Raw genomic sequence first — 25931 nt, 5'->3', positions numbered from 1 at the left:
CTTTTACTTGATAACCTATATGCATTTCTGAAAAAACAGACTGTCATCATCTTTTGTTCTATAAATTATTCTCTAAAATAAAACATCACCTTTAATTAATGCCACTTACCAGTAACAGCTGTAATCTTAATCAAAGGGTATTTTTATAAAAGGAATAAGGAACAAAAAATGCCTTTGTCAAGCAAATTCATGGGGTCTTTCAGAGACACTCCTGACAAATGAAGATCAATTTTGGTCATAGGTATGCATTTATAGTAGTATAGCTGCTATTAGAAAAGAAAGAACTGTTTAATCCTTTTTAATAGGCCATTCACACACATTTTTGTTGAGAGCGGAAAAAAAGTTTGGAGAGGTGTTTTTGTTTTTGAAGTTGAACGTCTTTTAACTTGAGCACCACACTTTTAGAACGCTGTTGTATGCGAGACTGCAAAGGACGCAAGACACTAAAAGTTCTTCGTCTAGCACATTTACATAGCAAAACACATCGGAATCCTGAACAAAGCTAACAGGAGAATTCACCTTTTCTTTAGCAGGTATTTCATTGAATTTAATGTTTAAAAACACGGATTTTGGAGACAATCAACCATAAACCTCTCATCAAGTAGCAAATTTTAAAATACATTTTCCAATGATTTGCAAATGGCACTCCTCAAAGACATGACCCCACGTTTTGGTTTGCACCTTCTAGTAAACTTCTATGTAACATCACAATTTGCTCTAAATGTTAAAAAGAAAAAAATGAAGACAGGAAGACAGCAGATCTCCAATACTGCGATTTTTCCACATCTACACTATAAACCTCACACCAGAAATGTATATTAACATCTGTTATGTAAGAAAACTGTACAAGTGAGGAAGATTTAAAAAAAAAAAAAAAAGCAAGAGAAATGATTCTTAAATTAAAAACAACAAAAAAGACATTAAATAACTGAAAGAAAAAAACAATGCGGAAATGTCAAGGTTCATTCATTTGGAGTGTAGTAGAAGGTGCAGACGTTGAAAGCTGATCTCTTGTTTGCTGCTGGTTGGTTAGAATGTGTACATGTTATATAAGTGTGCTAAAACATTTTATTTAAATTACTATAGCTGATTATTTTTTTATAAGCATTAAATCTGGAGTGCTAATATATGACAGCACCTGTAGATACTGTTTTTTTTTCTGTAGAGGTCTGTGTTTTTGGGACATACTGAGGATGTTCAGAGTTCAATGGCTCAATGCCTGCTGTCAGAGGCAAATATGTTAGCAAACAGGCTGACTTCAGATAAACCGAGAAACAGCCTAACAAACACATTAATGACAGATTTGGTATGTGCTAATAAAAGGCTACTGCAGGTTTATGTTGTGTGTTTCACCGCTGGTTTACTTCACTTAGAAAGGGAGTGTTCAAATAATGTGGCGCTGATCTGTGTCTGTGTGTGTGTGTGTGTGTAAACATTTCTGATTAGTTTGTTTTCTTATAGTCACATCATTGCAAAAGTAACATTGACAAAGTTGGCACATTATATGGTCACCTGACTCACATTTCTCTTATTCTCAGGCTCATTCTTACACAAACATATGCACAAACACGCTCACAAGCGCAAGTGGAGACATGTTCCCTTCAACAGGACGGGTCCATTATGAGATTCTTCGAACAGGACAGTCAGCACATCGAGGCTGAGCCTGAGCTGTCCCTCAGACGTTCGGGTCCTCATCAGGCACACTGCAGAGGTCAAAGTGCAGGGTGATGACCGCCATCTCCGACGAGTCTCAGAAACATCGTCACTTCCTCTGGGAGAGAGTCAGCTGTTAGCTTCTTAAGGCAGGGCTATTGCTGCTGCTGCTTTTTTCAGTTTCTTTGAGTCCATCTTTCATCAGAGCGGAAAAAACCTGCAGGAGAAAGAAAGTGAGGAAGCCCTCTTTCATTCATTTTTATTTCTTTTTGTTGTAAGAAAATCACATTAAAAATGACATGGACATGCTCATTGCCCCCATTAAGTTTTATTTAAAATGCCACTATTACGCTTTTTTAAAGGTTCCTAATTTAGTTTAGGAGGTCTCCTAAAATACGTTAACATGCATCCAAGGACAAAAAAAGCCCTTTAATTTTCTCATAATATACGTTATAAAAGGCATCACCTTTTCTTTTTTATTGTCTGGTTCGATAAAGGAAACCACGCCTTTCCGAGTGCTTAGTCCCAGTCGGATTGGTCTACCGCTTACAGCGCTTGTCGGAAACAAAATGCCAATTGCTACATCTGAATTTTAGCTCCAGAGGCTTCCTCTGGGCTTTATTATACACAGTGTTGGCATCGATTTGAACATATCCATTCAAGCCAGAGTCCTCATCCTTTGGAAGTTCATGCAAAATGGATTTGATTTCACAGAGCAAAGAAAACACACAAAACAAACTCTGTGTTCAAAGCAGACGTTGATCGCAGGCAGCCAATGAAGACCATGGGCTGACATTATGCAAATATGTTACAAACCTATGTAGGTTCATAAAGGAAGCAAGGCTGGAATTACTGATGACTCATTTCAGGCAGTTCAGAATTTTTTTTTTTTTTTAGGAGATAATAACTTTATTTGTCGTGCACTATGACTTTTTGAAACTTTGCAGACCTTTTACATTCACAAACAGCAATATTACACACTACATGAAAGAAAAATATACATATCCGAAAAAGCATAATGGGGGCACTTTAATTTAATTTTGCCCTAACAAAGTTAAAATAGAATAGTGTAAACACAGTGCACACGATGTGTGAGGAAAATCACAGTAAATATCACTTTACTTTTCAAATGATATTAAATATTATTGAATTGTGCGTATTTAGGACACATAAAATGCTAGCTGTGAAAGTAGACTTGTCAAGACAAAACAGTTGGCCATTTGATTCCAAAAAGGTTCAAAATGTAATTTCCACCATTGCGTGTATTTCTCACCTGGTTCCACCGGCGGTTGTTACTTATCATCTGTGTGTTTGCGATGCAGGAGAAGAGTGTGTGTGCAGGAGTGTTTTCAGGCAGCCGAGAAAGGAACTGTGCACTATGAATGAAATCCATCTGCAGTAGAACATCCTGGTACAGCCTCAGAATTCCCAGACCTGTCCGGAATAACGCCTCCTCTCCATCTCGGCAAAACACATCCCAAACGCGACATGCCACGTCCAGCGGTAATGACTTACTGTACAGAGTGAAGATCCTAAGAGCATGATAGAGATAAAAATGGTAAGAGAGAATTCTGCTTGCAGGAGTGGTGCAAAGTCAGATCAGTTAGTCTGGATTTTTGCAGATGGGAATCATAAGGAATTGAACAATTCATTGGAGTTCCTAAGAGGTTCCATTGACAATTCTTTTAGCATTGGCCTTTAGATTGACATTCAGGCCTTTAAATTAATGTTTTACAGAGGCAACATAAATGTAATGAAATAATTGGCCTTAACTACTCTACCGTTCAAAAGTTTGGGGTTGGAATTTTTACAACAAAAAAAATATAGAGTGTAAGTTCAGTAATTTTGTGAAATATTACAGTTTCAAAATGACAACTGACTCCTGATGGCAAAGCAGCCATATTTCAGACATTATAAATGTATTTACTCTCACTTGCAATCAATTTAATGTATCTTTAAGGAATAAAAGTATACATTTCTTTCAATAAAAACAACATTTGAATGGTAGTGTAACAGTATTACACAACAATACTAAGCAAAAAAAAAAAAATTGGTAACATTTTAATCACGCATTTTTTAAATAAAATACTACAGACAAATCTCACAATGTGTATCGTTGACTACATGTTTAAGTGCCACATTTGTAAGGTGTGCTAAAAAGAATAATTCATTTAGGAAAAAGAGTTAATCGTTTAGAAATGAGACTGCACTGGTTGCGTTGTTTGTTTCTGGTTCTCAGTTCCCAACCCTATTAAATAGACTCCGCCACCCTAAACTTGACTAGGGCTTCCTTTGCATGACGGAATATGAATGAATTTCCCCTCATATGAGAGAACATAAAAGCAGCCCAAAGGGGGAGATAAAGAGTCACTGCAGGAAAACATTACTCAATCTCTCTCTCCTCTCTGATTTCAAAACAAAGAAAAGAAACACAGAGAGGAACGAACAGGAACAGCAGGAAGAGAGATTTTAAGAGCAGATTTACCAGTCTATGAGGTAAAAGTCAGGCGTCAAGCTGTTGTTCTGAAAGTGCTGGAATAGTTTGGGAAGGTTCTCTTCAAAAAACACCTCAAACGCTGCAAAATACTTCAGCATCTTGGGAAGAAAACAAAGTATCAAGTACAAAGCCGACTCTAACTTAAACACAAGCATGATTAAAAGCACAGCGGTGAGTGTGTAAGATAAAAGGAATGTTCGTCAGCAGATTACGACTTTTGGTTCTTGGCTCAGAGTTTCGACTCAAGAGTTTGTCTGGCAAATGAAATCTCTATAAATGGGTCAACAGATGGTCAGAATAAATGCTGACTGCAAACACAGACACAACAGAGCAAATGTAGGTGCTGTAGCAGGTCTACCATAAATAAAGTTTGATGAAGAGAGAGTGCATGTATGTACCAGGTCATGGTCCACTCTGAAGAAGGCCATCTGGCATGGTTTGTTAAGGAGGTTGGCAAAGGCAATGAAGGCATCGGCTTCCTCCAAATTCAGAATGAGAACAGCAGCAATGAAAGACATCCCCTGAACCTGAAACATGCCACATACACGTCAAGCTCTCCATGAAGGACACCCCTGAACTAGGATGGTTGAAATGACCTACTTACATAGCCTACATCAGGTCTATAACAGGTGTATGCCCCCAACAGACTGTGCAATATATCATGATATGGTCCACCCTGATGAAGAGAAAGGCACAAATAAGTCAAAAGGGAAACAAAATAAAAACAGAAAACCCCTCCAAAAACAATACCGAGCCTAGACACATGTTCTTACCTTCTGGAAAATGTAGAGAGAGGGAAACGTTCTGGAAATATCAAGCTTGATTAAATCCAGACTGGATTCTCTGTCTGCCAGCGACACGCCACAGTCTAATCAATTAAAATCAGATGAAGTCATCGGTCAGACTAGGGCTGGTTGACAGAGCTCAAAATCAATATTTTTCAGCTTTTGAACAAAATTCAATCTTTATGGAATTGCTCTGAAACGGCTTAAAGGTTGTTGTTTGCTGCTTTAGAATAAATTCAAATTCAACGAATAAATGTTTTTTCCCCAATCAGAGAAACTAAATAGCCACAGTGGATTTTAATAAAGTAATATTTAACAACAAAACATCAATAAAAGCAATGTTTAGCTACATGCACTACCGTTAAAAAGTTTTTTATGCTCACCATGCCTGCATTTATAGTATTTGATAAAAAAAAAATAGATTTAAAAGAACGGTTTTCTATTTTAATGTATTTTAAATTTTCATTTTTTCATATGATGGTCTTCAGTGCCATTCTTCAGAAATTATTCTAATATGCTTATTTGGTGCTCAAGAAACATTTCTTATTATTATCAATGTTGAAAACAGTTGTGCTGCTTAATATGTTTGGGGAAACCATTATACTTTTTTTCAGGATTTTTTGATGAATAGAAAGAACAGCATTTATTTGAAATGGAAATCTTTTGTATCACTATAAATGTACTTACTGTCACATTTGATCAATTTAATGCATCCTTGATGATTAAACTGTTACTTTCTTTTAAAAAAATCTAACTTTTGAACCTTTTTAATGTTTATTTTTTATTAAAACATTTTAATACATGCAAATGTATGACGAAAATTAGAATTTTGAGTGATGATGCAAATTAATCATTGAATTAGAGTTTTGATTGGTTGACTAAAGCACTGAACAGTTTGAATCTCACCAATTCTAGTTGTGCTACTAAAAATTAAATCAGAGATGCACATTAAATTATCTTTGTAAATAATCACTATCACAGTGTTTTAATATCCTGCAATGTTATTGATTTGACTGCACTGACACTATCGGATGAGAACTGAACTGAGAAGGATGATGACATCACTGTTTTCTGCAGAGCTGCTTCATAGATGAACTGAACTTTTTCCATAATTGATGAGCTTTACACAGTTATTGAACCAAACTGAATCAACACTGAACTGATTTCAACTGAATAATGACAGTTTAAAAATGTCTTTTCAAAGCTGCTTTACAGCCGAATTAAATTCTGTTTGCATCACTGAATCATTATTTTCCTGTAAAACTGCTTTGAAAAACTCTGTATTGCAAAAAGCGCTATATAAATAAAGGTGACTTGAATTGATAGTGTCAACAAACACTGACCTTCATTTTCATTAACTGAACTTGTCTCATTGAAGCTCCGCCACTTCTCTTTGGCTCTGGACAGGAAGATCTCATACAGTTCTAAAACACACACAAACACACAAGCACAATTGATGTAACAAAAACAGCAGCTGCTTTCTTTCCAACACAGCTCATCTGGACACAATCTGTGTTTGTTTGTGTCAGATTGATGTTACGCAGAGCCAGAGGGCCACAGATGATCAAGACTAAGCAAATGTGATGAGTGAAGCAGTTGCTATAGTTACCTGGGGTGATGTTGAGCTCATTCCCGATGGCGAGGCTCCAAACTTTCCCGCGGACGCTAGGCGGGACGCCCTGCCACCAGAGGTCACGTACCCGCCGGGTGTTACGCCTTCGCCATGGCAATAGAGCACATCATTACAAGACATTAAAAGACCACTTGCTTAAATCTTAAATCCCCTTGCTGGACATTGATAAGCGACTTACATGCTTTCCCAATTCGGCAGGACTTCTGTGTTCCAGATCACCATGGCATTAGCAATGTTCTCTTCCTGTCGGTATCGGTCCTTCATTTGTCGTTTTTTCTTCTGCGCCTCTTTCATCTCTAAGTACAAGAGAAAGCGTTAGTCTGCCTGAGAATAGGTAGCAACATTAATGCAACAACAATTTGTGTTTCGTGTGAGAGGGGCAGCTGTGTGAGTGTGTGAAGTACTAAAGTGCACATGGCCAACAGTCAAACGTCATTACCACTGCAAACACACTCCAATGAGCGTCTGGACAAAGACACACACGTCACTCACCCCTTCTCTTGGCCCCTGCAACCATCTCACTGTATTCCTGCCGGTGTCTCTGAGATTCCTCTTCAGATTTAGCAGGCAGGTTTCTAAAAAATACAAGTAGTCCTTGAAGCTGCATAGACATAACCCCCCTGTCACATGATCCTTCAGAAATCATTCTAATATGCTGATTTGGTGGTCAAGGAACATTAATGTTGAAGACAGTTGTGCTGCTTAATATTTTTGAGGAAACCAAGATGATAATTTTTTCAAGATTCTTTGATGAATAAAAAGTTAAAAATATTTTTTTTAGTAACAATGTAAAGGTTTTTTGATCAATTTAAGGCATCCTTGCTGTGTGTGTGTGTGTGTGTGTGTGTGTTTGTGTGTGTGTATATATATATATATATATATACAGATGGTGGTCAACCAGAATGAGACTTTTACCGCCGCCGTTCCCGCGGCGGCAAAATTGGGATGTGTATTTGCTGCCTTTTACCGCTGAGTGGCGCTGTAATCACAGACTTTGAAAAGTGTCAGTTTATTCTCTTTATGACGTAATCTGCCGCGGCAGTAATTTGAGCTGAGGTCACAGATAAATTCAAGATAAATATTGTGGTTAAACGAATTCAAATTCATTAAATTTAAACAAAGTAGACACACGTTAACATTGTGTGCCCAGTTTTTCTATAATTTAGAAAGGCTATGTCAATAGGTTACTTGTCATTTTCTTCGTGTTATTTTAATGTGTTTGTAGATTTATTTACTGAAACATAACAGTGAAATAACTTAAAATAATTTACCGTGAAATTAAAACATTTTCAGGACTTGCAGCTCCTAACCGATGTAGTCGGTTTAAGCATTCTTTGTTATATTCAGAACTAAATAGCCTTACATGTTACAAACTTTTAAAACAGAGAAAATAGTAGACGTTGGCGATTCAGAAGGTAGCTCTGTGGTCAAAGCATTATCAATAGCCTCTCGGAGCTTCAAACGATCTGAGATCGAATCTCAGTGTAGCCGACAGTGTTTATGTTTTTCCGTTCTTGATGCTTAAATATGCATCTGTTTATAAAAGTCAATCATCTTGTTTAATTATCAATTGTACATTACAACATAAATTTGCTACATTCCCGCTGCAAAGACGACACATCTGATGAAGGAAGACTGTCAGCCGATTGCACCAGAAAATGAAGATGATTCGTCTTTAATCTGCTAAATAATTTTTGTGTGTGTGTGTGAATCATTCACGAGATTGAGATGACTGACAGTGATACCCGGCCATATCAACGGAAGACATTTTTCAAAACAGATCGAACAAATCAGAAAAATACTTTCAATACAGTATTGCTTTCAATTAAAAAATAAACAATGAAAATGTAAAAGAAAAATAAAATTAATTAAGTTTGAAAACCCATCGCACATTTTAAGATATGAATAAGGTGTCGGGACAGTTTATTTATTTAAACAGGGTTGCATCGATAGAGTTTATTCCCTTTGTGATGCAAAATAAGAAACACAGAATCTTAGGCCTATTCTTGCAACATTTTAAATTTCTATTGTCAAAGAAATTGCAGCTAAATTAAAAAATTAAAACGGTACAAAACGGAAAAAGTTCAAAGCAACATAAATTAAGAACAGGCGTTTTTCTTTGCCTCTCTCGCGATGGATATTTTTTTTGTAAGTTTGGTCTCCCTCACTGCGCGCGGCGGGTCTTTCTCGAAATTAAGCATTTCAGCGTAAAAAAACACCATACAGCTGATAATACTGTATATGTCGCTGTGTGTCATCCACACAAATCACGAAAGAAAAAACTGTAACAAATAGCTTTTGTTCCTTCAAAGATACAACATGCCTTGCTGAATTCACCTCACAATAAAACGAGGTGGGTCGCCAATAAAAGAGCTCTGTATCTGCTAAATTTAAATTGTTTGTGGAAAACCTATACAATCAATAAAACTACAATATATAATTTAATAAGATATAGGGCCTACTGTACATAGGCTATGGACTTTTGGAGATTTTGAGATTAATCCTTAAAAGAATTTTGCCTTTGCCTCATCAGGCTGGCTCCGACACTCTCCATATGAAAGACGGAACATTAACACCTCTGTCCTGCACCCCCACGATAAAGCAAAGTATTGCCTTCTCCAAACCCCCCACAGGCTAGCTGAGTTTGCAAAACAAAACAAAGAGTTTGCCACTCGTCGTGCCAAACAAATTATAAACTTCAATATTTAATTCAAAACAATCTCAAAACGCTTTGAGACATTTTGAAAAGCCGTGGATGCATTACTGCCACTGGAACCATGAACGCAACAGAATACTGGTTCTGATTTTATTGTTTGTCGTTTAAACGTCATATATATGAATTATTATAGGCTACAGAAGTAAAGTCATTGTATAATATTTGTTCCTTAGTGTAAAATGGAAATGCATGGCGATTTTATTTTGTAAATAGGCAAAAAAAATGTTTTAGAAGACAAATCTCTCTGCATCAACAATAGACTATAAAATGCATTAATAGGCTAATATAAAAACACCAGTAGTCCAAGTTAGTTCGGGATTCGAACCCGTGTCATCTAAATGATCGTAACGTACGTTCAACCACTCGGCCACTATTCACTCGTTGCGATACGGCCTAACGTTCCAGTGTGTGTTCGCTCGCACGAGCGAGAAACGCTCTTCATTCAAATGAACGCACCGCCGCATTTGTTGAACACTAATTCAACATGCCAGAATAAAACCTGGCTTTAGAACAATGCATAGCGCCACTCGTCGTGGTGTGCCAAAAATTACAATAATTTAGTTTAATTTATTTCAGTGTTAATGTTTGAGTTAAAAAATCCTCTACAAATTAAATTAACCCAAAGTCGGCTATAAGAGTCCTTTAGGCTACGTAAAAAGCAAAGGGCTTACAGTCTTAACATTTAGGCTACTTTGCTTAAATTCGATACATTTATTTTCAGTAGGGCCTAATACATTTGTAGGGATGTAATTTCAGTATGCTTTACCAACGCTATGTATTCAATTAAAGTTCCAAGAGGTCTGGTCTCTATATTTCCTTCCCAGCTGACACTTATATGCAAGTGCACAGCAAAAATCACAACTTGTGCTTGCTGCGAACGCAGGTTATTTAAGGTGTCTCAACTGTACACAGTCTACCCTACAGTGTGAATTCGTTACAAGGTTTCATTTAATTACATTAACGTGCAGCAATTTGTACAAATAGAGTCTATAGGCCTACTGTTGTAGACATTAAATAATCTCATTTAGTATCATATTTGTTAAAATATTATAATGTTGTTTTTTCAATCTATGTTGAATATGAAAAGTGAACAGCATGAGTAAGATAAGATGCATTATATCGAGAGATGGATATGGAGTGGGTCAGACATGATTTTGACCACTTCATTAAGTTTTGTTTAGTAGAAACCTTTTTTTAAAGTGAATTTCGTTTTCTATAAATTGTATCTTAATTTTAATCATTTTTTCATCACCCAATTGTCTGGATTCAATAAGAGAAGCAAACAGACACTAATCATAGAGGCGCCCGTGAGGTCACTTGCATTGCACGTCAGCTGGAGCGCATCTCATCCTCCTAATTTAACGAAACTCAGCGTATGCCTCACACAGACATGATAAATACATCAAATACACAAAGCTTGAAATGTCTTCAAACGAAATAATTCAAAACGAAAAAGAAAAAGGCTACTCTCTGATTATGTCTTTGTGCATTTCTCTCTAGGTGCGTTCACAAATATGGCGATCGTCAACTTCATCTTTGCAGTCGACACTGTCAGAAAACACTAGTTCATTGATAAAAATCATATGAAGACAAGGCATATATTAAGTTATTTTAGCTGTTATGAGAAAAATAAATCTAACAAAACCTAAAATCTAAATCTAATAAAAAAAAAAAAAAAATATTAACGCCAATTCAACATGCCAGAATAAAACCTGATTTTTGAACAATGCGTAACGCCACTCGGCCTGGTGTGCCAAAACACTACATTTTAAACTTCAATGTTTAATTCAAAACAATCTCAAAACGAGTTGTGATTTTTTTTTAAAGCCTAGCCTATATACATTAAGGGCATTGAAACCAGGATCTTAACTAAAACGTGTTCCGCGTAATCTCTCAAAAATTATGCCACACTACTCCATGTAATTTTTTTTTTTTTAAGGACTGCTTTTGAAATCACTATAAATTGTATCGCTCACGAGAGCTCTTCGTTTATCTAATTCCTCAATAGAATAGTAAAAATATTCAGCGTCATTGCTCCTAACATCGTCTCTATTTTTAACTTTTGATTCTATTTTTTCAGCTGTAAAATTGATTCTATCTTTGGTTCTATTCTGTTGTAGCCTAATAGGCCTATTTATATAAATGAAAAATATGCCTATTATTTAACCCACTTACATTTTAAAATACGGCAATTGCTGTTTTTTTGCACAATGTCCCTTTGCGCCACCTGGCGGTCATTTCGGGAACGACTTTGAAATGCGGCTGGTTTATTTTCGCCGCGGTAATTTCGCCGCGGCGGCTGGCGCGGCGGTAATAGGCATTCTGGTTGACCACCATCTGTATATATATATATATAGTTAAAGCTGTGCAAAGTGTGTAATTTCTATGCCACTACCATAGAATATATATACACATAGATATTGAACACACTAGACTAGATGTCGCATTAAAGACATTCGTTCCAATGAACTGCCGTAGCCAAGACGACATCTAGTGTATATATCTATGCACCAGTCTGTGCACGTCACACACCAGGATGCGCTCGCGCCCTCAGATCACTTGGACGTGGCTGTGTTACAAGAGGTAAAAACGATATAAATACTGTTCGTTTTCTCACACAAACCGCTCGTCTCGTGTCTTAGGCCATCAATGTTTACTTACGATGGGGAATTGTTTAATTTGGACGATGGGGAATTGTTTTAATTTGGACTCTGGGCTTGCTCTTTGAGACAGTGACCACATACCTGCATGATATGACTGACAGACAAAAACGGTTTGACCTAAAAATATCAAAATTGAAACTACTGCGGAAAAAAAGACACCTACATCTTGGATGCCCTTGAGGTAAGCTAAAACATACCAAAATTTAATTTCAAGGTGAACTATCCCTTTAAAAAATTATGATTTGTAATAATAATGAGTTTTTGCGAACACTTCCTATCTGCCATTGGTAGGACAAATGTTGCTGTTATATATGGAAGTATTTTTTAACAAAAAATAAAATTAAAATAATAAAAATCACACGCTTCAGCTCCAACATAATTACAAAACCAGATCTGCTGCATGAAACTAAAAACAGGAGACAAGGGACAATCTCTGCTTTACACATAAAAACTGACCATCTGTTATAAATAGTTGGAACACTTTCAAGATTTCAGAGAGGATGTGTTCATGTTTTCACTGGTATAACTCCAGTATGTCAGTTGTTTGAGGGTTTTAAATTTAGGCCAAATGCTCAAGTCAAAGGAATGATTTAAAGACAAAAAACAGACATGGTTTATGGTCGCTCAGAGCACTGAATTCACTCTATGGGTGAGGTTCTTTGTAAAAAATTTTGGATAGTGCCTTACACATTGAGAGGGACACATTTCTCAATATTCAGAATAGTGATGATGAGCACTTTTCAATTGTTAATTCTTAAAAATATTACATTTGGTTCCCCCAATCCTGAATATGTGGTTACATCTTTGCTTCAGCGAATTATTTCCTCTCATTGAGCATGTTAGCTGGAATGCAAAATAACAACATTCCAGCTAATTTCAGTTCACAAGTTCCAACCAGATGAAACAATTCTTACTCAGGTGTGAAATCTGCCTAGTTATGGCTAACTGAGTCTCACACTAAGTAACTATATAGAAAGCCAATTTTTAATAATTAACAAATACACACAACACATACTTTTCTGCTACATACATACGAACTTTGTAGTAAAAAAAAAAACCCTGCTCTTCAGGCTTATATGCACACGGCTTGTTTTTCACCATCAGTGGCCAGGGAATTTAGGTAAATATTTGATTAAATGGAAGCTTATGGGAGCTGTAATTTATGTTTCAAACTTACGCAGGTCTGTCTTCCAAAATGAGAGCAGTGGTGGACAAAGGCTCAAACTCCAGATTCTTGCGTCTCATTGGCTGAGGGTGAGAGGGTGGTCCTGTGGCGGGTCCCGCCCTGGACTCATACTCCTTTAAAAAAAAAAAAAAAAAAAAAAAAAGGAAAGAAGAGCAGTCATTATAAGATTACAGCAGATCTGTGTCTACAATTTCTCAGCTGCCACATGTATCCGGAGGAGACGTGAAGGGGAGAAGAATTCGGTCATGAGATTCCCACATGCTATGAGTAAAGGGCCCAAAGGCAATGGCCTTAATGTTAAAACCATATAATAACTGAAACATTTATGAGTCAGTGTGTGACACAGTTTTCTGACTCAAACATAAATAGGCAACAGCTGACCAGCATGACTCTGATCCAAAGTCAGCCAGAGAAATAACACGTTTACATGCGCAGTTATTATCGAGTTACCATAGGTTTTGTCAAAGTCAAGCTACTGTCCGAGTATACATGACACAACACATAATAGAATATTTGAGGTATTAAATACACAGAGGCCAATTGTAGTTTGATTAACTTGTATAAATGCTGGAATGAAGCCATGTGTGAAATATTACTAGCTTTATGTGGCCATGGCGGTGGAATGTTGGAAGACATTATGACCTTGATTTTAAAAAGTTAAAGGCTATAACAACTGTACACAATTCTATTAACATAAAATGTTTAGCTCTTATATGTACTTTTGAAACAAGAAAGTGCCAACATTCATTTAAGGAAACAAGGATCTGAAATAAAAGATAGGATTTGTAAGATCACACATGAGACAAGGCTCAGTGTGTGAGTTTAATCAGAGATCTCTCTCTCACTGGAATACAGAGAGACACCTGCAGAGTGCAGAGGGTGAATTGAGCGCAAATCAAGAGTTGAACAACACAGGCTCAGTCATCGCTTACTGAAGGGGAAGAGTAAAGACAGCTGCACACACACACACAAAGCCCAGGCCTGCCGCACATACACTTGTCTCTCCTGGCAGACCCACAAAATAACGCACAGTTTCCAGCAGCAATTTCAATCCTTCTTTATTTCATAGACACTATCATTCTCGGTTTCTCTTCCTCCTCCTTCCTCTTTTGCCTTCTTCCCTCTCTCTCTTCTGTTAATACCACTGTCCCTTGCTACCTTTTCTCTACACAAATAAGATTAACTTCAGCGTTTTTAATCACATAAACAGAGGTGCTGTTTATTGGGTTATAAACTATTCAAGGAAGAGTCCACCAAAAACTGAAAATTATGTCTTTATCTATTCATTTTACATATTCAAATAAACATACTTTTTAAATCAACATATTAGAATGATTTCTGAAGGATCTAATATTTTCCACAGAACAGAAAATCAGACAGGTTTGAAATTACATGAGGATAAGTAAATGAACAAAAAATTCTCATTCTCCCCTTTAAACCGCCTCTCTTACCTCCTGGATGGTTCTAGAGTCTTTCGGAGGGTTGTCCCGCAGTGGAATTTTCCCAAACAGCTTCCATCCTGGAGCACTTTGGGATGCTGTGGCCCTTGACTCCTTGGGCTTCCAGGAAAACAAACTCCTTTGAAGACAGACCAACAGGAAGAGGGACCAAAAGAGTGAATATTCGAAAACATATGCCACATAAGTTTGTCATAAGATCCCCAAAGAGTTAAGTCTTCATAGTCTGTCATATAAAGAGGCCAAAATATGACAACCATTCATATTCAAACTCATTAAGTTCAGACTATGGCTATGGCTATATAGGGAATTAAGATCTTTAACAACTCAGCAGGTCTCAGGTTTTAATGCGCTTAATACAGGGGATTTCAATGCACTCATGGTGATGTAGCCGCACCAGCATCCTGCAAATAAAGCCTTGAGTCACAGTCACAGGTGCCCTTTACACAAACACACAGATATGAGCAGGCCCTGCTGTGGAGATGAGCTCATTAAATCTATGAGCACGCTTTCTGATGGGACAATCAATCTAATGCTGTTTTAATTACATAATAAAGCCACTGAGGCAGGTCAATACTGTCCTGAGAGAGACGGATAGGATGACAGACACAATAGTGAGGGAGACGGACAAAGAAAGAAAGTGTGACAAAGGATGATATGGTATGGTACAGTGGGAAAGGAGAAGTTTGTTCCAGCAAAATAGGGAACTGAAGACACAGTGTGAGCAGAAACAAGGTCAAGGCAGCAGAACACCATGAAGCCCAACTCATAAAAGCTGACATTAAAATTCCTCTGTGTGTGTGTGTGGGTGAGTATTTTTTTTTTCCAGAGTTAAGGCAAAGTCCATGAAGTTCTTTGTAGAGGCCAAAGCTCTGGGGAAGAGGACTCTAAGGCACTTAAGTTTCAACCTAATCATAATGGAAATGGAGCAGATGCAAGTCAGATATGCAGGCTGACATCATGCAAATTGGTTCTGATGCAGTGTTTTGAATTCATGCAAGACTAAGATGACAAAATGTCATTTTAAATTGGATTTGACTTTGATAAAGCAAAGTGTCTTCTCTCGATTAAACATCTGAAAAGAAATTGTAAAACAGCACACCTCAGACCTTTTGCGATGAAGCATGTCAATGAAGGGAGAAGCCACAGGTGAGTGGTTGACAGGTGAGGTCAAAGCCTGTCACTCATTACCTGATCATGCGTGCAACAGTGTGACTTCTGCTCTGAAACAATACAGAGCTTCCTCACAGATGCTTCAAATAAAGCATATAAAAAATCTTTATGTAAAGATGCATCAATGCTGAGTTGACAATTTTATTGTTATGGGTCATAAACAATAAATAGTAGTTTTTTAAATATTTTTGGCTAAAATAAATATGTAAATAGAATGCAGAACAACTCAAATATAAAGTTTAAGCCAATGTCAAATCAATACTGGAATGCTTCAGTGAGCATCACAACACAATAATTTAGCGTATGAAATATAGCTAGTAGTAAAATGATAAAGTAGCTCTTTTAAAGAATTATATTTTTGACAATCTAGTGTTATCACTCAAAAGTTGCATCTAGTTTTTCTTATAAAATTTAAGATATAAAATTAGACTGTTATTCTAAAAACCTATGTGGTCATTTTTAAATAAAGTATTTGGCTACTTTTGTTTAGCAAGGGTGCATTAAATTGTTTAAAAGTAACAGTAATGACTAATGACATTTAGAATGTTACAAAAAGATTTTCCATTTCAAATAAATGTTGTTCTTTTGAGAACTAAACTGTTCTTTATTTGACTATTTATCAAATAATCCTGAAAACAAAATGTATAATAGTTTACTTTACACAAAAATATTAATCAGCACAACTATTTTCAACATTGATCATAATAAGAAATGTTTTGAGCACAAACTCAGCATATTAGAATGATTTCTGATGGATCATGTTGTCACTGAAGATGTACCGGTATGTCACTTAAGTAATGATGCTGAAAATTCAGCTTTGCCATCACAAATCACAAAAAATATATTAAAATAGAAAACAGCTATTTTAAATTGTAATATTTCACATTACTGTTTTTTTCTATAATTTTGATCAAATAAATCATAAGAGAGCTCTTTAAAAAAAAAAATCTTACCAACAACAAAATATCAACAAAAAAAATAAAATAAAAAAATAATAAAAAAATAAAATCAACCAATAACTGATATGACCCTGCCCTGTAAATAAAAGCAAAAAAATATATATTTTTTAAAAGCTTTAAGGAAATAGAAAGCTGTAACTGTTTGTAGTCATCTAAATGTAGCAGCTGTAAAAAAATAAGATAAATGAAAGACAAAAAGAGGTTTACTGCAACTCAAGAGACTTGTCTGCACACAACTGCCGTCTACCTGGTCAAGAACTCAGCAATGCCGTGTCTCTTAGTGCCAAGTGTCTGGTCAGATGAGGGATCAGGGTCAGCGGCTACCCTGTCTGGAGCACTTTGCCGCCGACTGCCAGAGCCGAGACATTCGTCCACACCACCCTCTGCTCCAAAATACCCATCATCCACGGGGCTCAGAGGAGTGGCATCACAGCTGAGGGAGACTATGTGGCCGGCATTAGTCCGGAGGTTCCGGGGCCTGAGCGGTGGGCCCGTGTCACTGAAATCCTCCTCTGGGCTTGGGTCTGTCTCGGTGTAATCACTGGTGTTTTCTGCCAGGGGAGACAAGGACAGCTTGGCACTGATCTCGGACAGGGTGTCAGCAGGATCCGGGTCACAGGGCCGGGCCTCCTCCGAGCTTTCGGTGCTGGCTCGACTGATCCTTTCACATGACCTCCCAGTGGAGGAGACACTGCCGCTTTGATGAACAAAGACACGGCTTTCTGGAGCAGAAAGGCCACCCAAGGCTCCAAAGGGGACTTGAGACAGGGTGTCATAACTGTTCACAATCAACAACCCCCCATTGCCCACTTTCACACCTCTGTCTAAAGCAGACACCTTCCTATTTAAACCTTCTGGATGTGCATAATCCAAACACCTTAAAGGAGTCTGAACGTGATGCATGTGTTCATGGGTAACATCTCCATTAGGCATCTTCATATCAGGCGTGCTTTTACCCATAAATGACACTGCAGACCTCAGCTGGGAATTTAAATAACCATTGTCGGGTTTTTCCACGCACTCGGGCTCATTCGGGCAGGACAGGTTTTCCCCCTCTTCTCCATCCGGACACACCATATCCACCTCCAGCTCTTCGGGAAACCCGTTTAATACTCCGGCCCTGCACCCCACCACCACCGAGGATATAGTCGGCAGTCCAGCACTGCCCGGATTCGCGTATGCCGAACCGTAAACAGAGCCCTGCCCTGTTCTTTCGGGGTTTGAAACGCAAACGCGTGCTTTGTACTCCTCCCGGTTGTCGTTGACATCGATGGACGGTGGGAGTCCTGGCTCATCAGCATCCTCCACTCTTTCCATCTCACTGGAGGTGTCGGTGGTTCAGAAAGGCAGATGAAGCCCTGCTGCAGCGGCGGCGCCCCGGTTCGGCTGGGCTGTCTGCAAAAATATCTCTCATCTTATGTACCCCACCGATTCTGCCAGTCCAGTACATTCATGACATTGCGCCTCCGAAGCTTTTAGCGTTAAGGATGAAGAGTAAAGCCACGGTTGGGTGTTGTTTATGCACATTTTGATCCACGTCCAGCGCAGTCGCTGATAGAGGCCATTTTGAATGTGGTGTCGGCGTGTCTCTCCCAAGCAAAAGGTTGGAAGTGGGATTTCCAGGAGTTAACGCGACATCCACCGGACAGTTGGAGCAACTGCAGGACAATCTACATTTAAAGTGCATCATTCAACACACAAAAATATCTATATTATTTGAGCCAGCGTAAAAAGCATAAACTTTTTTTTTTTTTTTTTTTTTTTTTAAAGATCTATCGATCAAATTCAAAATTGCTTTATTGGGATGACTGTACAAAAAAAAAAAAAAAAATATATCGCCAAAGCTTGGAATTCATAGAATAAGTATAAAGACATCAACATAATAAAATATTATTACATAACTTCAATTTAAATGTACAAATTAACAGTGTAACAAATTAGAATATGTGTGAACATTTGATACCACGGTGTTTTAACACACACACACACACACACACACACACATTAGGCTACTGAGGGTCACTGTGGTGGACAGTAGGGAAAGACACGGCTGCAGATACACAAACCATAAACAAAGCAGTGCGTGCTTACATTTTTGAATATCAATCCTGCTAAACACTTTCTTTATTCCACTCCGCTCATGTTTATATTGAAATATTCTATCTATCTATCTATCTATCTATCTATCTATCTATCTATCTATCTATCTATCTATCTATCTATCTATCTATCTATCTATCTATCTATCTATCTATCTATCTATCTATCTATCTATCTATCTATAAAAAGTAAAAGTCAAAATGACCACTAGAGGACGGCAATACACTCCTTATGGGTTTAGGGATTTTTCGACCCCTATGTAACATAAATAAACGGATAAAAAAAACATCTAAACATTTGCAGTAGGCTATTGGTAGTTTTGTATTTTTATAAATAATTATAATGCATGTTTGGGATTTCACTAATTTGATATAAATTCCCAGTAGCCTATTCCACAGCTTTTCTTAAACAGGTTTGTTTTTGAAGGTTACAGGATTTCCCCCTAAATTTACTCAAGTAATGTAATATGACAATAGTCTTGCATTGATATTTAAATTCCATAAGAGACCTTGTGTAAGCTTTCTTTTTTGCAAAAAAAAAGGATGCATTTCACACTTTGAATTTCAAGAGATTGTACTCTGGTCTCATGCAGCATTCATAAATTAAAATCCATTGTGTAATTTTCTGGGTATATCGTGAAGGCCAGATTATATTCATTAGGATGCATTCGTTTTAGCCATTGCATTAACATTAATGAGCTCAATTCTCCCAATTGTTGATGAAAAGGAACACGTTTAGGGAAGACAGTAAATTATTAACCACACTCTTCAAATGAGTATAAAACAGATGATGTGCTCACTGGGTGCCAGATGAGCAAAAAAACTGTGAAGAATTGCACAAGCAGATTTTGTGTGTGTGTGTGAAATACTTTAAATGATCCTTTACTGGAGCCTTTCAGTTTCACTATACCATTACTGCAGAAAGAAATATTGCAGTATCCAGTAACATGTTTGACAGGTGAATAAAAAGATGTTCCTCAGTGAATAGACTGGGAAACGTAAAACCAAAACCAAGAGATGCAGCTTGACGCATATAGGCTACAGCAGTTCTATATGAACACTGTTCTCAAGACAGCATACGCAGCTTTTCAGACTTTTAAACTGGTTTAAACAAGTAACTATTGGACCTAGTCTTGTACTACTGCCAGTAGGTGTTCAATCTTCAGCTGGCTGGCAGGAGCCGCTACTGATGTCACGTGACCTGTCAGTGGCTGGCTGGCAGTCTGCTTTGGCAAGTTTCAGAAACCATTTATTTTTGTGTTTTGTGTTCCTCCCTCTCTAGCTCATTTACAGTTTTTCTCAGTCGCTTTGGTGCATTTTTCAGATCAGAAATGAAATTCTCAAAACTACTTGTTCAACCTCCACATCACTTGTGCACATCATAAAAGCAGTTTCTCATTCTTTTGAACAAGTTGCGATTGCTTGGGTACATTCATGCAACTGATTATGTACAACTGTCTGCGGTTTTCTACATTATCAGTTGCTAATGCTATGTTGCTCAAAATGTATTAAATAGTTCTCTGTGCAATAGTGTTACCCCTCAAAACATCTAGTTCATTAGTTCATCGTATAAGTCATTAAATGCAAAGTGGTTGATCTAGTTGTCATAAACTATTGAGCATATTTTCTACACATTTCTATTAGACTTTTTGTAAATGTGCCATGAATTGTGAATTGTGCAGGTGAATCTTGACTTTCACTAATGAAGAGAATGTAGATCAACCAATGAGAAACCAGTTCTCTGAAATAGCTCAAAGTTGCATCTCATGAACCTTCAATTGGCAAGCATATATGCAAGGGGTCTTTTTTAGCCAGCCGCGGTTGAAACTGCGAGTATAACGCGTTGTCACTCTCGCTGCAATGAAATACATTGTTTTCTTTTTATGAATGTAATCTCATGCATTTATTCTTTTGTATGATTGTCGTTTTAGAGAATTTTATCCCAATTAAAGCAGTCAAATGGCCCTGATCACGACTGGTTGCTTGCTGACGCTTTGCTGGGCGCTCAATCCAGCCAGCTCAATCAAAGACACTCAATCCAATCCAGCCATTCTCGGTTGAACTGCGAGTAGGCCCTATAAACCATCTGACTGCTTTAATTGGGATAACCGGCCCCAAAATTTCAATCATACAAAAGAACATAAAATCATATCAACAGATGCATATTAAATGAGCTAGAGAGCGAGGGACACAAAACTCAAAAATAAATGGTTTCTGAAACTTGCCAAGGCAGACTGCCAGCCATCTGAAGATTGAACCCCCTAATTTTGAATAGAATTATGTAAAATTATTCGGAGAGTTAGTTGACATTAATTTTGCATATTTTAATTTACAGTTTTTCTCAGTCGCTTTGGTGCATTTCTCACATCACTATTTACATTTGCAAAACAGTTAATGCAGTTCTCAGAACAATTAGTACAAACTGCAAAACCTAGTTGATAACCTGCAAAAGCGTGTCACGTGCTCAAAATGGATAGCTCATTCCTCAAAAGCAAGTATTCATGTCAATGAAAGTGTCAGTGTCATCAAAATGAAAAGTCCTGACACCATTGTTTATGAACAAGATAGTCAAATGGCTTTGTCATGTTTTCATTATGACAGTTTACTCTGTAAATGTTTTCCAATGCAAAAAAGTCAGTGACACTACCTGAAAATGCTCAAGACAGCACTATATACTTTTTGCACAGCCATTTGAAAAAATACAGTAAAGTTACACATTACTGTATTTAGTGAGGGAACTGAGTACAAGACACTGAATATGTATGTTTCACATTTTTCCTGCATATGCTCTTTGCAATTCTAATTTGTTCACAGCATTCTGCAAAAGAAAAAATACACCCTTATTTACAACAAACATAAACTCCCTTTGGGTAGAGCTGTGCACAACTGTGAACAATATTGCAGTACATACTGGAACTGAACATACAACATACACAGTACTGTAATCATTCATGGGCATCCAGACGTTCCTCTCTGCCTGGCCACATAATTTCATCTACATCACAGTGAATATCATTGTTTTTATATAATTTTATATAAAATATAATGATATATCGAATATCATAGCAATTTGCTTGACAGATTTTGACAACTAGTTCAACATTTTTGTATGTAATGACTCAAGCAATGAAATGAGGATTATTAGTTTTATATGGAATGACTATTCAGCATTCACAAGTAGTTAATTTTGACTGACATGACATAAGCAAATGATAATGTTATAAAACAGCAGAGAGTTGTATGAAAGCAATTGATGCATGTCCAAAAGCATTTGCAATTTGTTGGAAGGAATGAGAAACTGCTACTATGATGTGCACAAATGACTAAATGTTGTGGAGGTTGAACTAACTGTTGTGCAAATGTAAATAGTGATGTGAGAAATGCACCAAAGCGACTGAGAAAAACTGTAATAAAATGCTTGAATTTAAATGTGTTATCACCTTAATTATATGTAATGTTTAGTAAAAACAATCACTGTGCCTTTTAAATTGCTTTAACCAATTACAACTGACTCCCAAAAGTTCAATTAAGAGCATGCATCAACAGCATGCAGAACTTTGCATCTTTAATAATAATAACAACAACCGTAATTCAATTGTCAGTTGTTACCATTTGTCATTTATCGTTTGGAAAGTGTTATTGTTTACAGTATCTTATGTCCATAATTCCTGCAGACCTTGTGAAATGAGATTTCAGGTTAATTGGCAAGTCATTCGGAGGGAATGAATGTTTGTGTGGATCACACAGAGTCAGCGGTGTGGACATAAACCAATCACAAAGCGAGAACTTCTCGAGCGAGACTCACCAGCGCATGAATGTGGGTCATTCCGCGCGCTCATCACCGGGAACGGACGCAGGTTTCCCAAATTGCCAACATGGGACAGAGCTGGATATCGGACAGGTCATTCCTAACGAATAGCCTATCCTAAAACAAGGTAACTGGCCATTATGAAGAGCTTTGGTGAGATGCAATATTAACGGATATGTTCGTAGAGATGGAGAACGGTACAAACCACACGCAGGACCGCGCGCACGGAGCGCAGGAGCAAGATAATGGAGACGGGCAGAACAGTGTGCGAGCTCTGCTGGGTTTCGTGCTCTTCCTCCTTATTATCTCCACACTACTCGGCAACACGCTCGTGTGCGCCGCCGTGGTCAAATTCAGGCACCTGCGCTCCAAAGTGACCAACTTTTTCGTTATATCTCTGGCGGTTTCGGATCTCTTCGTGGCCGTTCTGGTGATGCCGTGGGAGGCGATATCCGCGGTTGCGGGCACGTGGCTCTTCGGCCGGTTTTGTGGCATTTGGATAGCCTTTGATATCATGTGCTCTACCGCGTCCATCCTCAACCTGTGCATCATCAGCGTGGACCGCTACTGGGCCATCGCGAGCCCGTTCCGATACGAGCGCAAGATGACCCACCGGGTGGCTTTCATGATGATCGGGGTGGCGTGGACCTTGTCCATCCTCATCTCCTTCATCCCGGTTCAGCTCAACTGGCACATGGCTGAGGAAGGTGAAGAGGGCACAGCGGGTAATGGCAGCGACTACAGCGACAACTGCAAAGCCAACCTAAACCGGACGTATGCAATCTCGTCTTCGCTGATAAGTTTCTACATCCCCGTAATCATCATGATCGCCACGTACACGAGGATATTCCGAATTGCGCAAACACAGATCCGCAGAATCTCCTCTTTGGAGAGGGCAGTGGAGCACGCGCAAAACCACCACCATTCCAACGACTGTTCTAACGAGAACTCGCTGAAAACCACCTTCAAGAAAGAGACCAAAGTTTTAAAAACACTCTCGATCATTATGGGGGTTTTTGTGTTCTGCTGGCTGCCGTTTTTCGTACTCAACTGCATGGTGCCCTTCTGCCAGTGCGTAAGTGACACTACCTTCACCATATTCGTGTGGTTTGGATGGGCCAATTCCTCCCTCAATCCCGTCATCTACGCGTTTAACGCGGACTTCAGGAAGGCGTTCTCCTCGATTTTGGGTTGCAATAAAATTTTCCCCAGCACAAACGTTGAGACGGTGAATTTCAGTAACGAGCTGGTGTCCTATCACCACGACACGACACTTCAGAAGGAAGCGCAGCCGCTGGCCATCCAGATGCCGAACCCTCGAGAGGAGCCGAGTCTCCCGTTCGATAAGAATTCGGTTACATCGAACGTGTCCCGGAATCACAAAAATATGCACTTGCCCAACATCGGACAATTTGAGTGCGACGGGGAGATTTCCCTGGACACTATCACACCATTCACCTCCACGGGACTCATGGAGTGCGAAGGAATCCCAGGTCAAATAATCACTGAATGACTCAGCGAGTTTTTGGGGGTAGCCAAGTTTTTTTTTTTTTTTTTTTACCGTGCCAAAGAAAGCCAAAACGAACTGTTTGGGTCTTGCAAAATTCACTGAACGAGTTTCAGTAGACAGGAATGCATTTCAAATAACTTTTCGGTAACCAAAAAGTAGGCTATGTCTTATTTTCGCCTGCCACAAAAACACGTTTGCTCGAGTATACTGTTGTTGTTTATCACTTCATAAGATTTTTTTTTACAAACATAAAACAAATTTGGAGACTGGAAGATTTGCGCAAGACAAACCACAATAGCCCAAGATATAGTCCTATCGTTATAAATTACTTAGGTGAAAGTCCCATGAGTCAGCATATTCATCAGCACACTGAAGCTATTTTATTCACTCTTTGATTGACGCTGGTGGAATGATAAACTCAAATCCTACATAGGCTACTGCATGAAGTGGGTCACATGACCCTTATTGACCTCAGTGGCTTTCTTGAAAGAAAACACAGATCCTATTTTATCTTTATTTTAAGCATAATTAAATAACTTAATCTGATTAAACACAAATGTTTTTGTTAATTTGCCATGTACATATAGCCTACAGTAAAATAAGAATTTCAGTATAACCAATTGTGTGTTGTGTTATATAGGCGATTACATGTGTTTTAATGTGAAAAATTTCAATTTGCTTGCAACTTTTGCAGATTATGTAGCTATAATCATTGAGCACATTTAGCACATCCTCCACTGCTTTTTACACAATAGTCTCATATATTTGTCATATAACCACCTCCATCACAGCTCTGCACATATTGGCATTCTCTCGGCTAACTTAATGAGGTGCCACCTGGAATGCTTTTAATAGCTTCCTGAATAGAGATCCATGATGGAGACCTATTGTTTGCTTTTCCTTCACTCCCCGGTCCATATGCTTAATTGTATATACAAAATTATTTCAAGCATTAGAAAGCATGAGAAACATTAATTTGGTCAAATGTCTAATCCTCTTTAGGGTTAATGATCACACACAGATCTTAAAACACATTGATCTGAAATTCCTAATACTTTTAAGAGTTGACATAGGTTACTGATTCTGACCTTAAAGGTGTATAAAACACCTTTGCATTTTTTTTCTTCTTAAATATAATTTTAATCACTTGCAATCATTTGTATTCATTAAGTGCATTTAGAGGCAATATATTTTGAGGTCATGTAATAAGATATTTTTACTGGTTGAATGTGATTGTTAACAGGACAATCAGGTCATTCCTTCAAGAGATAGAATGATTTATGTCTCAAATCCTCCCTGTTTCTAACCTACTTCATGCTGGATTGCATTATGTGATAAATAGGCATGGGGTTTCTCGTGGTAAAATACAGAATACCACAAACAGGAATCTGGGCATTAAGACAGTAGCAGTGGAAATCTCATTCATAGATCCTGTTCTAAAACATGTTGTATAAACATTGCATGGGGTTCTTAAGTTTATATTTTTTGCAGAGTTGGTCTATTCAGCACAGCCTCCTTGATCAAGCAAGGAGAGTATGATCATGAAATGTATAGGCAGCTGAGAAATAAAATAAAAAGAATGAAAAAACAACATCAGCATAAATCATAATCTTTCATCTATAATGATGAATATTTATTTAGGCCACTGTCTGACTCTTTTGAAGGGGGTGGATTGGAATCCACTGCTGCTTCAATGTATATGTAATGAGTGATTATAATCAAGGTGTTAATCAATATTTTTCCTTCTAAATATCACGAGTTGAATTACTTCTCTGGAGATTTTACTTTGTTA

At 37.9% G+C, this 25931-nt stretch overlaps 2 protein-coding genes across 2 annotated transcripts; one reads left to right on the top strand and one right to left on the bottom strand.

Moving 5' to 3' along the window:
* Positions 1–282: 282 nt before the first annotated feature.
* Positions 283–18320, bottom strand: tbc1d12a (TBC1 domain family, member 12a). Its single transcript, XM_081394383.1, has 13 exons — positions 16970–18320; positions 14585–14711; positions 13125–13246; positions 7061–7143; positions 6747–6864; positions 6545–6651; positions 6279–6359; positions 4924–5018; positions 4755–4826; positions 4549–4677; positions 4139–4248; positions 2927–3185; positions 283–1870 (listed from the first exon to the last, which is right to left on the bottom strand). Exons 1-13 carry the CDS (start codon positions 18037–18039, stop codon positions 1790–1792), a joined length of 2454 nt encoding a protein of 817 aa, XP_081250509.1. The 5' UTR covers positions 18040–18320; the 3' UTR covers positions 283–1789.
* Positions 18321–22816: 4496 nt separating this feature from the next.
* Positions 22817–24142, top strand: LOC308707504 (D(1C) dopamine receptor; the record flags this gene model as incomplete). Its single annotated transcript, XM_081394048.1, has 1 exon — positions 22817–24142. The coding sequence occupies one exon, from the start codon at positions 22817–22819 to the stop codon at positions 24140–24142; it is 1326 nt and encodes a 441-aa protein (XP_081250174.1).
* Between the last annotated feature and the right edge of the window lie 1789 nt (positions 24143–25931).

This window comes from Scardinius erythrophthalmus (assembly GCF_964197995.2).
Source record: "Scardinius erythrophthalmus genome assembly, chromosome: 19".
Taxonomy (NCBI): domain Eukaryota; kingdom Metazoa; phylum Chordata; class Actinopteri; order Cypriniformes; family Leuciscidae; genus Scardinius; species Scardinius erythrophthalmus.
This window is presented reverse-complemented; position numbering and strand designations above follow the sequence as displayed.